General features: G+C 40.8%; 1 protein-coding gene and 1 non-coding gene across 3 annotated transcripts in view; both read left to right on the top strand.

The window, feature by feature from the left end:
* The window catches only part of ltk (leukocyte receptor tyrosine kinase), a 60,965-nt gene that overhangs the window by 41,019 nt on the left and 3,640 nt on the right, over positions 1–16,306 (top strand). The window contains exons 16-28 of one of the 2 annotated variants that reach the window (XM_005477065.4): positions 1,581–1,766; positions 2,129–2,227; positions 5,634–5,798; positions 6,661–6,771; positions 10,061–10,247; positions 10,347–10,437; positions 10,828–10,892; positions 12,289–12,418; positions 12,510–12,607; positions 13,075–13,167; positions 13,386–13,487; positions 15,847–15,981; positions 16,145–16,235. In XM_005477065.4, the coding sequence (XP_005477122.1) occupies positions 1,581–1,766; positions 2,129–2,227; positions 5,634–5,798; positions 6,661–6,771; positions 10,061–10,247; positions 10,347–10,437; positions 10,828–10,892; positions 12,289–12,418; positions 12,510–12,607; positions 13,075–13,167; positions 13,386–13,487; positions 15,847–15,981; positions 16,145–16,235 (1,553 nt within the window). Of the gene's footprint in view, positions 1–1,580; positions 1,767–2,128; positions 2,228–5,633; positions 5,799–6,657; positions 6,772–10,060; positions 10,248–10,346; positions 10,438–10,827; positions 10,893–12,288; positions 12,419–12,509; positions 12,608–13,074; positions 13,168–13,385; positions 13,488–15,846; positions 15,982–16,144; positions 16,236–16,306 lie in introns of both variants that reach the window. The other variant, XM_005477064.4, reaches the window with a different exon arrangement.
* On the top strand, positions 11,149–11,221 carry trnak-uuu (transfer RNA lysine (anticodon UUU)). The gene has a single exon. It is a non-coding gene; the product is annotated as a tRNA-Lys (tRNA).

Here is a 16,306-nt window from a genome sequence, read left to right as displayed (position 1 = left end):
GAGGATTGGTTTGTTCTGTATTCTCACACACACAGGGTGGCGCAGGTTGGCATGCATGTGTTTGGCCTGTGGATAATGGGATGTATCTGGAATTCACTTCTTCCTCTGGAACATTCTCAGTAAATCCCTTCTGACCAGCCGAGTCTCAACGAGAACCGTTTATCAACTCATCTTATTGAAACCTCTGAGAGACTGTTTAGATGAAGATCTGCGTGTCAGAGCAAGTTTGTAGCTCGAAGTACTGAACAGATGAGGTCTTTCTGTTTACGCGCGCTTGTGTGTGAACTGCGCGTTTGCATGTGTGCTGATGTTTAAAGTGGTCATCCTGCCACCACATGAGACAAGCCGTACATATACAGTATATTATCACTGATCAAAGACCTCTGAAGGGCAGAGGAACATCTTTCAGTGAAGCTTGTCTGCCTTTGATATGTTGTTTATATGAAACCTGCTTATATCTGCCCGTCATTGTAGATTAGAGCTGTTGATCGACTGATGGTTGAACCCGTTAACTCTTATTATTCATTGCGAGGTGTCTCTCTATTCATCAGTCCACTTTGGTGCATTCAAAGGTTAAATTCATGCCAAAAACAAAGCTGCAGTATAGCTACATTGTTGCTGTATCTGACATCAGTCTCCAAGTGGATGGGCGGAAAATCTCCTTTCAGTTTTAACATTTTAATGGTGACCGAATAGCTGACGCTTTACTCTTGACCCTTTGTCCACCCACCCTGCCTGTGAATGGAAACAAAGAAACACAACAACAGAACAAAAAACTGTCGGAAAAATCAAAAGCCCTGTGCTAAAATTTCTCCCTCGTTTCTATATTTTATACACTCCACATCGGACTGGATGTGGTCTGACCTTCTCAATTATAGTCTAAACAAGACTGAACTTATTTGTCTTTAAAGTGTGCTTTCTGGCTTAACAGACAGGCAGCTCTCTCACTGATTGCCTCCACCACTGATTAATTATGCTGAATCACCAGTCGAAAGTAGGGCCTGATTTGTGAGGGTGGAGACAAGCTCACAACACTACACATGTTGGTGGCTGTAGATGATTGTGTCTGTGCTTACATCCAGACTGCAAAGAATCTCAGTGTAACCTGAGCAGAACATAAAAACATGAATTTAGTAGTCATGAAGTGTGAAAATAGTTACTCTTTAGGGACCCCTGTCAAATCTGAGAAAAAAGGTACTCGAAAGATATCAGTCATACAACCTGATTTGGGTTTGGTAGATGCAAAGTTATGACAGAAAGCCTGTTTTTGGATCTTGATCCACACCGGGGCTTAAAAGTCAGGATACTTTGACCTGTGTATAATTTCTAAATCTCTCGAGTACCCTTTTAAAATCAAAGCTGCCTCACTCGCATTACAGCAACAGTGTAAGCCTTCGGGTCATTTTATGAATCCTCATTAAACTAATTTTAAATGGCAACTAATTTTTTCGTTGTTCTCAGTCGGTCAGTTTTTTCGCTGCAGCAAACATCAAACACAGGAACCGTGTTTTACAACCTTGCGCAAAACTCCCAAAGTAGCTCTTGTAACGGTGAATGACTTTGTTTTGTTTCCCTTAAAGGTGGAGGTGGCGGCTGGAAAGGTAGTTCAAGTTCTCACCTGATGGCTGGCAGATCCCTGGTGGAAGGTGCCGAGGGGGGATCTTCATGCCCCCTGGCGCTGTCTAAGCTCAGCTGGTCAACCTTCGGAGGGTTTGGAGGAGGAGGCGGTGCATGCACAGCTGGAGGAGGTGGAGGAGGATACAGAGGTAACCGTATTTTGTCATCATATTGTTATTTCAACCCAGACTAAATTTTTTAACATCTTTGTGAGGTTCGATGACTGAATGCATAGAGGAGTATCAGCTGATTGTGGGTTATTTTGACTGCGGTCTGCTGAAAATTTCTGCGCCAGCAATCTGTTCTTCATTTTTAGTGTAACGTTCATGCACAATTTCCCACTGCTGCAAGCAGTGTTAAGAACTACATTTGAGTTAGGATTAAGGAATTTTTTGCCTTGATAATCACACTTCAGAGAGTCAATATAGGGATTTTACATCAAAAGAAAAGTGTCGTTTAGACAAGAGAGTTAAAGTTATTACTATTATTTTTATTGGTTTGTTTTTGACAGGAGGCGATGCTGCATTGACAGATGACATCACAGCTGATGGTCAGAATGGAATTTCATTTATTCACCCGATGGGAGAGATTTTTCTGCAGCCTCTGGCAGGTGAGACTGAGCGTGGCACCCTACTCCTGCATCTTTATAACGAGAGGTTTTAAGAGATTAGCGGAGGATACAGGACGCAAAAGAGCAAATACCATTTTCAGATGAAAACCTTGAGATGCTACAGAATATTTTTTAGAAGGTTATAACTGGATGTTGAGCTAAAACGTTTTGTACAACTAGAAGATCAGATTAGAGTGCTTATTCAAGTACTAAATAGACTAAAGCAAGAAAGAGCAAGTGCTTCATTCTCCATCAGCTAATAAAGACAATGAGATGCAGCTGAAAGCCTTAGATAAATGTAGCACCTTGGCATAGGTTTAAAATTGTGTGATCACGCTAGAGTTAAGAGGAAGACTCCAGCAAAGTAGAATGGAAAACAACAGAGCTAAAGTAAAAGTTTGTTTTAAAAAAGCTAGTAACAGGAAATTCCCGCTCTCATGAGTTCATCGTTAAACGGTTTAATAATATCTATGTACATTGTGAAAAAGGCCAAACCAACACCGACTCGCTGTGCTCGCTTGGCCCCCGGGCGACACTGTATTAAAAACAGACTCTGTAATGAAAATCTCTGCGTGCGCTCAGATATTTACCAAAAACGTCATCAGAGAACAGAGGTCATTGCCTGATTACTGTGTGATTAGTGTGTAAGGCTACAAACTACAGGCTCAGTGTGTATAGGTCTAAAATAGCACCATGCATTATGTTTTTGTGACAGTGATGTTTATCTCAAATGACAAATCCTCAGGATCATGTAATACTCCTAACAGCTAAACCAGTCAATGTCTCTCGGTGTGCTTTTGTCTGAGTGTGCTTTGAACTATATTTGTGGGGTCACAAATCCAGGAGACCACAGTACATGCAGGGTTCAGCAGCTTTGTGAGGACTAAAAATGCTCGATCCCACAAGCAGAAGTGGCTGTTTGGGTTGGGGTTGGGCAATCAGTCGTGATGAGATGGTTTAGTTTAGACTAGGGAATGCACTATATCAAGGACAAGTCCTCAGAAAGGTGTGCAAAGATATGTGTTTGTGTGTTAATTGCTTTTCTGTCTGTTTGTATCAGATTATCTGAACATTTAGGAATACAAGCATTCTCATGAATATATGGGCTTATTTTTTTTCCTATTTTTATTGAAACTAACAGCCCATCTGATTCTCATTATTCAGTGGGAGGAACAGGAAAGTGGCTAATTCACAGCGTCATGCAGCCTGTTGCCTTCGGCGCCAACAGACAGGCCTCCATTCTCATGTGAAAGACTTTGTTGTTTATGCAGTGTGCCCTGCCACTTTAAAACACAATGTCGGGGTCTGCAACATGAAACACATTCAAAGCACGATCAGGGGGGAAAAAAGAAAGAGAGAGATTATTATAATAATTAAATTTCAAGGCAAATGCATTTTTCTCTGTGATGTAGTTAAATGATCTCTTGCTTTAATTGAAGGATGAGTTTAATAAATCGAGGACACATGGAGAAGCCCTATTCTTCTTCCTGTTAGAAAACTGCATCATTAAAACAATGAGGCTCTTCCTACGTCAGAATTTAGTTTATCAATTAAACTAATTATAGAAAGAACATTAAAAAAGCAGCTCTGCTGTACTGTATGCATAAATTTGCAGTAATTGTTTTCCAATAATTAAAATCCTTTATTAGTTTCAAATTATATATATATATATATATATATATATAATATTTAACTTAATATAACATATTAATACCAGCAACACACTTCAGCAGCAGTGGGACACACTTTTACCAACGTTTGTCTGACTTTTGTAGGCAGCTTTAGCACCGGAGATTTTCAGACACTGTGTAACATCATGTCATTTTCTTATCCACCATATATGTAGATGGTGTAGTGTACACATGCACTGATAATATAAAAATATGTTTTTAAAACAAAACAGAAAACCGGTTGTACTGCAACGGCAAATCCTTTTCTGTAAAAGGAACAGGCATGTGGCAGAGAGTGGACTGAACGCAGGGCTCAGCAGACAGAAATCAACTCAAAATCAGTTTTATTTAGCTGATAAGAGGCAAGGTAAACAGAAAGAACAATAGAGCAGGATAAGGATAAACTAACAAGAGGCAAATGAGACCAACAGAAACTCACACACTAAGAGGAAGAGCACAACAAAGAACAGAGGGAGATGCAGATGTTATAGACACAAGAGGAGAGTGGACACACCTGGAAGCACAGCTGAACAGAATCTAACGAACAAGACGGGGGAAGAAAAACTGAACATGACGCACACAGGACGATGGACTATCAAAATAAAATAGGAACTAACACACATACTGAGACCTAGACCAAGACATGTTAACTTGACACAAGGAAGAGACGTCGAGCCATGTCACAATGGGGACCCAAACAGACGAAACACAAAGATTAGTGATGATTACGGGAACTCGACCAGACAACCACAGAGACAGGCCAAAGAGAGACACGACTAGGTCAGACTAGACACAAAAAGGGAGCTAACATAACTGAACAAGAACCAAGAAGAAGAAATGTAAATAATAAAATTCACGGGCACCAAGGAATACTAAAGTCAAGAGTCATTAATCACGAACTAGAACATGAAAATCTTCTAATTCCAAAGAAACGGATAATAAGTCCAACACAAACTCAAGATAACCGGTTGGAGAGCCAGGACCATGGGATATAACTCTGTAATTTACCGAAAATGGTACCAAGGCAACACATCAAATGTTGAGAAATTGTCTTCCTTTTGTTTTTATTTTATGTGCTCATTTTGAATTTGAGGCCAGCAACACGTTTATCACTTTGTTGCATCATCTCATCGTTTAACACTCTTTAAACACTCTGTAAAAGTTTGGGAACCAAGAAGACCAACTGCTGTAGTTGCAGAATTTTACAGAGTGTCCCACTTATTTTGGAAAGGGAGAGAGAGGCGGGGGTATGAATGTATTAAAAAGCTATTTGATCACAAGCACAAGATGTTCTTGACAGTAATTAACCAACTTTACTTGTGCACAACATGTAATGTGTTAGGACAATAACAAGCCTGATTTTATAGTGTCATGGAAAGACCAAAGTACTTTCTGGATCATCTCCATCTATTTATTCTTTAATCTGTCATAATTGTGCTTCCATTTAAAAATCACAGTTTTATGTACTCTATTTTGTGGGAGTTTTTGTTTAGGGATTACCTTTTAGTTTGGTGGTCTAGTTGGAATTTACAGGGCAACAAAGGAGCTGTGTGGCTTTCATTTTATAGCCAAAACCTGCTATACTAAAGCTTGTTTCTCTGTGCCACAGATGTCTTTTCCCTCTATGGCAAAGACAAATAGGCTGCAGAGCTAAATGTGTGTTGATTTGATCTCCTCACTCTCTAACAAATAGTTTTCCTTTTGATGTTTGTGTTTATTTCCTGTCTTCTTTCTAGCAATGGAAAGTCACGGTGAGTGTGAGATCAAGGTGCAGCTGAACTGCAGCCACTGTCAGACGCAGAGCTGCAAACGAGAAGCAGACACTCACCTCATCCTCTGCCTCTGTGATGATGATGATGAAGTCCTGGACATTGACAACGTTACATGTTCTAGGCCTCTAAGTATGTCTGTAAAACCCAGCAAACGCTTCTGCTTTTACTTGTGAGCCATGATATGTCAGATGTTTTGTTTTAATGTCACGTGACACTTTTAATCCCTCACAATTCTTTCCCACACTGTTAAAAAAAAAAAATCCTAGAAAAACAGTAATATTCCGGCAGCTGGGGCGCCAAAATAATACCAGAAAATAACAGAAAATAACTTTCTCATAAAAATACGGTTATTTTCAGTAATGACAATACAGTTTGTTGCCCTAATGTTACATGTGATTTTGCCTTTTTCCAGTGCTTTTAAACATTAAATTAGGAACATGTTAATGTGATTAAACAATGAAATTACCTATAAACAAGGTCAATGAATGTGGCAATATGAATAATAATACGTAAATTACAGAAATATACAGTTAACAGTTGGTTTAAATAATAATGGATTGCATGCCCTGGGACAGAGGCGAGGCTGCCATATCGCACCATCACCAGTAGGGTAGGTGAAGAGTCTTGAACAAGGGCACAACGACCGAGAGTGTCCGAGCCGGGGCTTGAACCGGCAACCTTCTGATTACAAATATTTGTGAAATCATGATACATTTGTGAATGTATTTTAACAATCTAAATATGCATATGTACAGACAAATACATTTAAAAAACAAGAAAATTATGTTTTATTACATTACAGTGATTTTACGTTAATTTACATTTGAAATGTGAAATCAGTCTATTTATGTAAATTTAATGATATTCTAGAAGAACAGAACAAAACTGTAAAATACACAGTACAATACTTTTATATTAGGATTTTATTTTACAGTGCATCTAAGCAGCTAACAAATGCTAACAGACAATCTCTGCTCCACCCCTCCAGCAGCTCCTCAAGGCCCGACTCCACCGGGCCCGATGCCGACATCCCTGATCCTGGCTGTTGTGGTGTCCACTGTCGCCAGCGGCTTTGCGCTGGTCTGCGCCGGCGTCATCCTCAGTAAGAGACTCCTCCAATTCTGTGCGCAGTCTGTGCCCTCCACCTTCCACCGGCTGTGAGCACAGCTGGAACACGCACATGCTTCCAGATGTTACTAACAACAGAAACAGAAACAACTTTGATAAATGTTGGTTTAAATGCCCTTTGCTGGCTGTGCAGCAGATGACTAAAGGAGCGACGGCAAAGATATGGTTGTGAATTATTAGACGCTGACAGTGAGCACAGTATGAACACTCATTACAAGCACTCATTCCAGGTAACGCTCTCTTTTCTCTGGCTGTATGTATATACAGTATAAATAGGTGAAACAAGACTATTTTGCTGATGAGAGGCGATAAAGCGGAGGTGACTGTTAAATACTGTATTGTTTATATGCTGTATTCAGTGCCTGCAGTGGAACGATTGCTCTCGTGGAAGCATGAACATTTTCGAGACGTGCTGTAAGCGTCTCGCTGCATGAATTCATTCTAAAAAAAAATAGCTGATTATAAAAGAAGCACAAGCAGAAAGAGTTGACATTTAACAAGAAAGTTTCTTTCAGTATGAGTGGGTTTCTGTAGCGGTAAATGTCAGCTGCTATAATTCATTGTGTGTAAAAAACAAAAAAACAAACACACAGAAGTGATTATACAGACATGAAGATTACAACAGTATTAGAAAATGAAGAACTGTGATAAGAGATTAGCCTTTTAGTCATTTTGAGAAGCGCGCAGCGACAAGCGCGAGTTGAGCTGAACCCACGGGCATCGACTCCATGATAAGAGGATAGAGCAGAAATTGTTCATCTTTAAAAGTGTTAAATGCTATGTACACAAAGCGCTATGATATGGACTATTAGAATAAGCGGATGCCTGTTTGCTGAGCGACAAGGTTACCAGAGTTTCTCTTGTTGGCTGCAGGTTTGAGACAATCAGATGGTCAGGCAGGAAGTAAAATGCTTAAAATAGGAGTAATTAGGGAATTAACCATTAACTGTTTTGTATAGCTTTAATTTAACTACTCTGTAGCAACCACACTTAAAACAGGAAGCTCAAGAAAGAAGAGAGGGATTCTGAGACAACCACATTTTGACAATGAACACGGTCTCAAAGGCTGCTATGCAAAATATAGTGTTAAGTACCTTCTTTTGTATACCAAATCTCGTTTGATTAACTCCAGACACTTTATACGAATACAGTTTTAACGACATGTGGAGTCATTTTCCAGTAATGTAGGACAGTGAGGGATTATACAGCTAATAACGCTCGGAGCACCTTTGTCACCTTTTGTGACAACTGTGTGCTGCAGACTTTTTGAGAAGGGAATCCTCTAACAAGAGCTTCGTAAAGGTGTGCGTGTATAGCAGGTTCTCTTTCTCTCTCTCTCTGTTGTCCTTTTCATGACCTCACTGAAAGCGCCAAATATTAAGCAAAGCTCAGCTATTTTCCCACAGCACGACTTGATGAGAGTAAACTTTGTGTCAGAGCCTCTGGAGGAATCGGCGCTGCGCTGACTTCCTGCAGACTATCAGCTACACTCCCAGCTCCCTGGGGGTTTAACGCAGCCTGACAAGAAAACCAGGCATGACCAAAGCAGTTGGGACTTTTTAATGAAGTAATGCATGTAAAAACCTCCTGTAAGGAAAGCGATCTAGAGTAACTCTTACAGATTTAAGAGTAATGTGGACATTTCACCTCCTGGCAATGAAATCCGAGCAGAATAATGTCAGTTTTCCAGCCGAGCCTGAAGCGGAAGGTATTTGAAAATTTATGTGGTGACCTCCACCTTCACACTCCCCCCTCAAATTTCTGTTTCGCCACAAGCTTTATTCTTAACTTTGAATCCATTATATCTCATGATAGCTTAGCACGAAACGTTTATCCTCCCATTTTAAATGACACCCTTAACGCACACAGTGCAGTGAAACAGTGCTCTAATGGAGTCGAGTGTTTTTATTTTTCTTGTTATCACTAAGTGCTAATGGCTGACCATTAAAAGATAGGCAGCTGATGTTGGATGTGGTTGGTTTTCGATCAGCAGAAGTGAGAGAATATGTCGATAAAGTGCGGCGGACTCGGTGAAAAGCGACGTGTGAGAAGTGGAAAAGGCGAGTTATTCATCAGATAAATGTCCTTTTAGGATAAAAGACTGCAGTCTGCATTTCTGCTGTGAAGTTCTTCCTGAAGAAAGTTTGAGCTCGGTGTAATTAAACATAAATACAACCCCGCAATCAGCTTATCAGAGTGTAATCAGACAGACGATAATTGCAGATAAGGCGGTGCTACTAGTGGTGCATACTGGGCCACTTTATGCAAAATGGAACACTAACTGCATTGTGTGTAAATGTGTGCACTTGCTCTTAAATAAATCAGTTCCTAAACAAAGGCTGATGACATTTATTTTTATAAAATCTGCTTTAAAAAAATACATATTTGGGGAGGATGGGGTGTTTTTACTGGAGCTTGTGTAATTTTTAAAAAAAGGCAATGAACGCACACACACACTTCAGGTTAATGGTGTCTCCTTACCTGAGCTCTCCCCCATGCAGGGAGGTAGTCTGTTCCCTGGGCGCCCCATGTCCTTCACCCCCACCCCCACCTCTTCCTCCTCCTCCTTCTCCTGCTTCTCCTCCTTAAAACTCCCCTTATCCCAACCCCTGAGTCCCTAGCATCTGCACGGGGCGATGGCTCGACGGCACCTCTTACCTGCACGCAACGCCCCCCCTCCCTGGCAGACTACCAACCTGCATCGGGGACATGGGCTGCCTCCATGGCGGGTGAGTCCAAACTCACTGGCACAGACAGTATAGGAGCAGTAACCAAGGAGAGGCCATCCCACATGCATGTCAATTCGGTTAGTGGCTTTAGAAAGAAGCAAGCTCACTTGACTTCTGAAGGCAGCTCATCGTCTCTGCTTGAGGCTTCAATAACTGCTACTAACATAACATAACGTGTGAATTACAGATCCAAACTGAGGGTGGTGTTTGAAGAGGTAGAACTCCAGTGTTGGAGAAGTGCTATGCAGAATTGGTGGAGTATTATTTAAGAACAAAATGAAGCCCTTTGAAACATTTTTTTCCCATATTTTTATAGCTTTATTCCCACTAAGAATGTTGTTTTGGGATTGAAAAAGTTATCGAGACGTGGCTTGATCCCTCCTTGTGTTGCCGCTCCTACATTCAGACAGATGGTCAGGAAGATCCTTCTGCCACTTACATGCACTTGTAGGGTCCTGATTAAAGTTTGCAAGGGTTTGTCGACTCTTTAGTATAACAAGCTTGTTTGTCCCTCTGCTTCGTCTTTTTCTGCAGTGTGGTACCGCAAAAAGAACGACCTGCATGCAGTGAGGGGGCGTCTTCAGAGTCCCGAGTATAAGCTGAGCAAAATCCGTTCCTCCACCATCATGACGGACTACAACCCAAACTACTTTTTCACCGGCAAAGCCGCTTCGTTCAGTGAGCTGAAGGAAGTGCCACGCAAGAACATCACCCTACTGAGGTATGACACAGGTGGACTCAATGTTAGAGTGCCAGTTTAAGGTTCTGCTCTAAACCAAACATGAGCCATTTCATTTGTTGTGTTTTCTCTCCTCTTTAGGGCGCTTGGTCATGGAGCCTTTGGTGAAGTCTATGAAGGTCAAGTTCTGGGGATGAGTGGTGATGGCAGTGCTATGCAGGTGGCCATAAAGGTCAGCCGCTCATATTTTTTTAATATTTGCACTTAAATGTTTAATAATGACACCTCACATGTATGTTCAGTACTTATAATCCCATAAGTGGTGCTTCTGCTTCTCAGAGCTAAAGGTCATGAAGATGCTTTCACTTACAGAATGATTGTTTGCTTTTCTTATGTTGTGCAAAGACTGCAGCACAAAATGACTAAAAAAGAAGAATGCAGATTTGCTCAGCGTCCCCGGATAAGATGCTTTAAAGGGCACACGGTTTAAAAAGGGAAAAGCAAAAAAGCAGAGAGAGCACCGCATGAGGTTACCTGCTTACAATGCTCTGCTGATTAGGTCTGAAAATTTATATTTCCCCTTAAAAGTAGCACACACTCAAATTCTCTTTCTATTCTGCAGACTCTACCAGAAATCTGCTCCGAGCAGGATGAAATGGATTTCCTGATGGAGGCACTGATTATGAGGTGCACGAGACAGCAACCATACACTTCCTTTGTGCATTACACACACACACACACACACACACACACACACACACACACACACAAAGAGTGGCTTCTAAATATTTTTGCTCACACACGGAGATGTGAAACTTTACTCATTAGAAATCAAAACAATGACATAATTGTCCCTCAAAGACAATCGTGACTGCAGGGGTACATTTTGATCCCAGGAAAATGTGTGACGCTAATTGGTTTCTAGCGGTGATTGCTCATTAGGGCCTGGATAGCTCAGTCGGTAGAGCATCAGACTTTTAATCTGAGGGTCCAGGGTTCAAGTCCTTGTTCAGGCGTGCTTAGTTTACCTAATTTCCTTAGGTATTAATAAAGTATTTTGATTTCCCATCTGGTTTTGTTAAAGTCTACTCTATTTACAGGTCCATCCCTCAGTCAGCAAGTGACAGTTTTAAATACTTGTATTCTGGCTGACTGAAAATTGAGACTTTTTTGTGGTTGTATAATAAGTTTATCATTAATGAGATTTAAAAAATAAACACTAAAAAAGAGGCAAGATATGACAATATGACACAGTGTGATTATTTATTTAACAAAATTTAAGCCAAAATGCAGAAGCAGCGTGTGAAAAATTAAGTCACAAACTGCTGCCAATCGTCCCAGGAGTGGACATCCCAGTAAATTCAACCCAAGCTCAGACCCTCCAGTGCTCAGAATAATGGCAAAAAATCCAAGAGCTACATTTTAGTTACATTTTGTAGACTAAGACTAAAGAAAGGTTTGGAAAGGTTTTGTTTTGCGGTCACAGGACCTCGGCACCTTGCAGTCATTCAAAGGAGTTGACCATGAACTCCTTTGTATAGCTAAACTACGATTTACAGATGTGTACAGGGATTTGTGTGTAATTTTTGAAGAGTCACAAGCACATGCACCAATCCACACACAAATAAGCAGCAATTTGACCACACGTACAACTACTTTTACAAATGCATGCATCCGTACCTTAGCTGTATGATGTAAACGAGTTTGACATCCAGAGTGTGAAGGAAAGAATTCCTCCACAACGATTGGAGAGTTGAATCATGGGGTGCGCTTGATTTTTCACACTCTGCTTCTACATTCTGGCTTAATTTTTGTTAAATACATAATGACTGCATTAACATGTGTTGTTCTGATGGTTTTTGAGGTTGTATTTAAATTATTTTTAAGACCTCATGAGGACCAGATTGTTTTTATTATTTCTTAAATCTTAAAACCTTACAATTGTACTTTCTTGTTACCATGACTGTATATTTAAGGACGTCAAAGTCATCTTTATTGCATGGTGTCTGCTAACTAATGCACACACAGACACACACGTGCAAGCTTTCTAAACAAAACACCCTGTTGTGAACTGTCCATGCAGCAAGTTCAGCCATGAGAACATCGTGCGCTGCATTGGCGTCAGTCTGAACATCCTGCCGCGCTTCATCCTGCTGGAGCTGATGACCGGAGGAGACATGAAGAGCTTTTTGAGAAGAAACAGGCCACGAGCGGTGCGTCTGTACTACACCTTTACATGTGTGTTTGTGCCTGCAATCTCTGTTTGTTTACGTCGCACACTAAACTGATCTGTTCTATATCCAGGGCCAGACCTCGTCTCTCACCATGCGGGATTTGCTGCGCATGGCCAGAGATATCGCCTGTGGATGTCGCTATCTGGAGGAGAACCACTTCATACACAGGTTCGGATTTGCACCCAGTTTTCGCAGCTTAGCGCTCATAAAAGTGCAAACCCAAAGTGGTTTTTCAGCCACAGCAAAAGGAAATGTGTTAGCAGAGCTACGCTGTGGTGAAATCTGCATAAAAATGATTCATTAGACATTCTCTAACGCCGCATATGTTGCTTTAAACGAAACTTCTTGCAATGCAACAAAAAACACATCAACAACTATTATTTCATTTTGACTGCAGTTTGAGTTTGTCTTTGAGCAATTTGCTTTTCTTAATTTGAAAAATGTGTACAATCATTTGCAAACTCTGTAGCAAGATCAATCATGCATTTGAAGGTTTTTCAAAGGCCTTTGTTTCTTCATTGCAAACCGCAGTTCTGAACATTTTCTGCGGCAACAAATTTGACAGAGTAACAACAAGCTTCTCTGTTTCGTGTCATCGCACAGATATATCATGTAAAGGATTTTGTGTTTTTCAGAGACATCGCCGCCAGAAATTGCCTCCTTACCTGCCCTGGGTCGGACAGAGTGGCTAAGATTGGAGACTTTGGCATGGCACGAGATATTTACAGGTTCATATATGCTACTCTAAATCTGCAGTGGCGCCATATCCAGGCAGAAACACACGATAATTTAAGATGGATTGATGTGGTTATTGGAGCATGGCTAAATAGATTTTTCATTTCCCTCCACAGGGCCACATAATTTACTTACATTTCAGTTCGTGGCCTTTTAGCATTTACCATTTGTTCTTAACTCAGCCTAAATGTACCCTGCCTTTCTTTTCCAGAGCCAGCTATTACAGGAAGGGCGGCCGGGCCATGCTACCAGTTAAGTGGATGCCACCAGAGGCCTTCATGGAGGGGATCTTCACCTGCAAAACTGACACATGGTATAAAGTCTACTACTAAATACCAGTAGACAAAGAAAATCACAAAACAGCTGTTTTCAGTTTTGAACTGTATACACTTTGCTTTTGTCTCAACACTGGGACACCATGTTCAGAAATATATCATTTAGAAGTGCCACACATTTGTAGGTCTTTGTAAATATCATGTGGTCATGCTAACTGTTCTAACACTACAGTGATTATTCAAACGTCTGAACATTTTTCTGGACAATAAACAACTAATACCAGATGGCGAACTTATTGTAATCGAAAACAGACGCTGGCAATGAAAGAAATATTTTTACTTTGCAGCGGTGTCAAAATGCAAAAAAACAAAACAAAACAACAACAGAAAAAAAATTTCTCACGAGGCATGAAAAGTATTCAAACTAAATTCAATTTTAAAAGCCTATATGTGGTCTGTAGGATGCCCTGCAGGGAGGTTTCCACAAACCAAACATGTCTACTCCTAGTAGACAAAGCTAGGGTGCGTTACATCAAGTGAACATCTTTTCAAAACCAAGACAGCATTTGTATTCAAGACACTGAGCCAGCTAAACAAAGAGCACTCTATTGTTGTTAGGAAAGCGCAGTGGCTGTAATGGTAGAGGAGCGGCATCCAAACCGCTTCTCCTGTGACAGTGCAAGTCAAATATTTAGTTTGGGGCAAACCATTTCAAAACCTCTTATTTGGTAGAGTGAAAGAGAGGGTTGTTTGCAGATCTGAAAGTTAGACCCTTATAGAGTGGAGACCGCAGCATAATCGATTTAAACAGCAGTCTGTTAAAACCCGAGCATGTTGATGGAAACGTGCACAGAGGCAGCTGCAGTTGCGCTGCAGTTCGTCCCTTCAAAGCTGTTTAGACGGGGAATCATTCATCGGCAAGATATCTCCTCTGAACAAATGAAGAAAAAACAAAAAAACACATGAGTGTTGCGGCTGCTGCGGCTTTCCATTCAGTTAGCAAAACTCAACGCCAGTCATCTACTGCCCCAGGGGTGTCAAACATAAGGCCGGGGGGCCTGAATTGGCACAGCAAAGACCCCAATCCGGCCCACTGGACGGCTTTGGAAAATGTGAAGCAGTGCGTTGATTTTTGAACTTTTAGTTGTGTTTCATAGATTTTAAAGCTTTTCCTATTTATCAAGACCACCCCCTCCACCTCCTCCTCCTCCCCCATTGGCATTCATATTAGAACAAAGTGATTAACTAACAGATTAAGAATTGACAGGAAAAATTCCTGTTTTCACACTGTCTGCAATGGAAATGTCTGTTTTTCTGTGAATGAACCAACACTTTATGATTAGAATTACAGGGCAGTCTGGAAAAATGAACTACAAGAACAATTTTACACATTTATCCTGTAGTTTTACTGGGCCAGCCCACTTAAACTGTATGTGGCCCACAATGTGAAATGAGTTTGATATCTCTATACTGCACTGTTCGGTGTAGCAACCTGTAACTGGATGTTGTTGGTAAGGTTAGAGTGTTTTTCGCTCAAATCCAAAAAGGATGTTTTACAAGCAAATAAAAGCAAAGGGCTTACAAAAGAAGAGGCAAACAACGGGGAGCAACAAGGCCTGCAGGGTTTTAGAAAGTTAAAGAAATTAATAAAACCAGAGGTGGTTACTAACACTGTTCCACTAGAGCACTAATTTAGAAGAAGAAAATAATACCCTGCCCAAAACAAAGTAAACCACAGCAGGAGTTTTGCTCCTAATGTCGCTAACGATGACTAATCTTTGATCCTTTGTCTAGTGAAAGTGAAGTTTGTGGAAGTGGGAGAGATAAACCTTAGTAAAACCACCTACTATCTGTAGATACACTTTAGAGTAGCTGTACTGGGAGATTCACTGGGTTTTTTATATATTTGTTCTGGTTGGGTAACACCTCCATGGTCATTGCCAGGTGCTGAACAGTGCTGGACATGGTTTTCAAGGTGTAAAAGATGTTACACAACATTTTCAGGATCTCTTGGGGACTCTTATCAGTCAGAGTCAGGAGCAGGAAGCAGAGTGATTGAGATCTGGGTCACAGGGGGTCATGACAAGCGCACAACTGAGAAAACAGAGGGCTGGAAAAACAAAAACAAGGAGATTTCTACACAAATACTTAAACTCGCTGCACTCTTAATTCAGCAGGGGAAAGATAAGGGCAATTACAAGCATTTATTTTGTCAAAAGAAACAGAAGAATCACCCTGAATGGTTTCAGCTTCTATTCAGGAAAAGTTGTTGGTTTTGTGTTTGTTCGTGTTGTTTGCATTTGTTGTTCCTTTTCTGAGGAACATTACAGCAGAATAAGTTTAGCACTCAAAGACAACTTCATCCACTCAGTTATTGATCGATGTCTCCCTCTTCAGGTCATTTGGAGTTCTGCTCTGGGAGATCCTCTCGCTGGGTTACATGCCATATCCTTGTAAAACCAACCAGGAGGTCCTGGAGTTTGTCACCAGCGGAGGCAGGATGGATCCTCCCAAAAGCTGCCCAGGGCCTGTGTGAGTACTGACTCAAGTTGCAGTTTCTGTGGGGTTTTTTTTCTTATTGTATTTTTTTAAAGACATAATAATGTTTGCTTCATCTTCCACATTTGATGTGATCAGAATTTCAACAGTTATTCATTTGCTGGTTGTTTCTCTGCTTCTGTTAATTACTTTTTAGCTATCGGATCATGACCCAGTGTTGGCAGCACTGTCCTGAGCATCGGCCCAACTTCTCGACTATCCTGGAGAGAATCAACTACTGTACTCAGGCATGCATCTTCTCTAGATATTTAAGACTGCTAATGTTGCTTTTTTTGTGTCTTTTAAATGTTTTTTTCTG

This window comes from Oreochromis niloticus, linkage group LG19, assembly GCF_001858045.2.
Source record: "Oreochromis niloticus isolate F11D_XX linkage group LG19, O_niloticus_UMD_NMBU, whole genome shotgun sequence".
Lineage (NCBI taxonomy): Eukaryota > Metazoa > Chordata > Actinopteri > Cichliformes > Cichlidae > Oreochromis > Oreochromis niloticus.
This window is presented reverse-complemented; position numbering and strand designations above follow the sequence as displayed.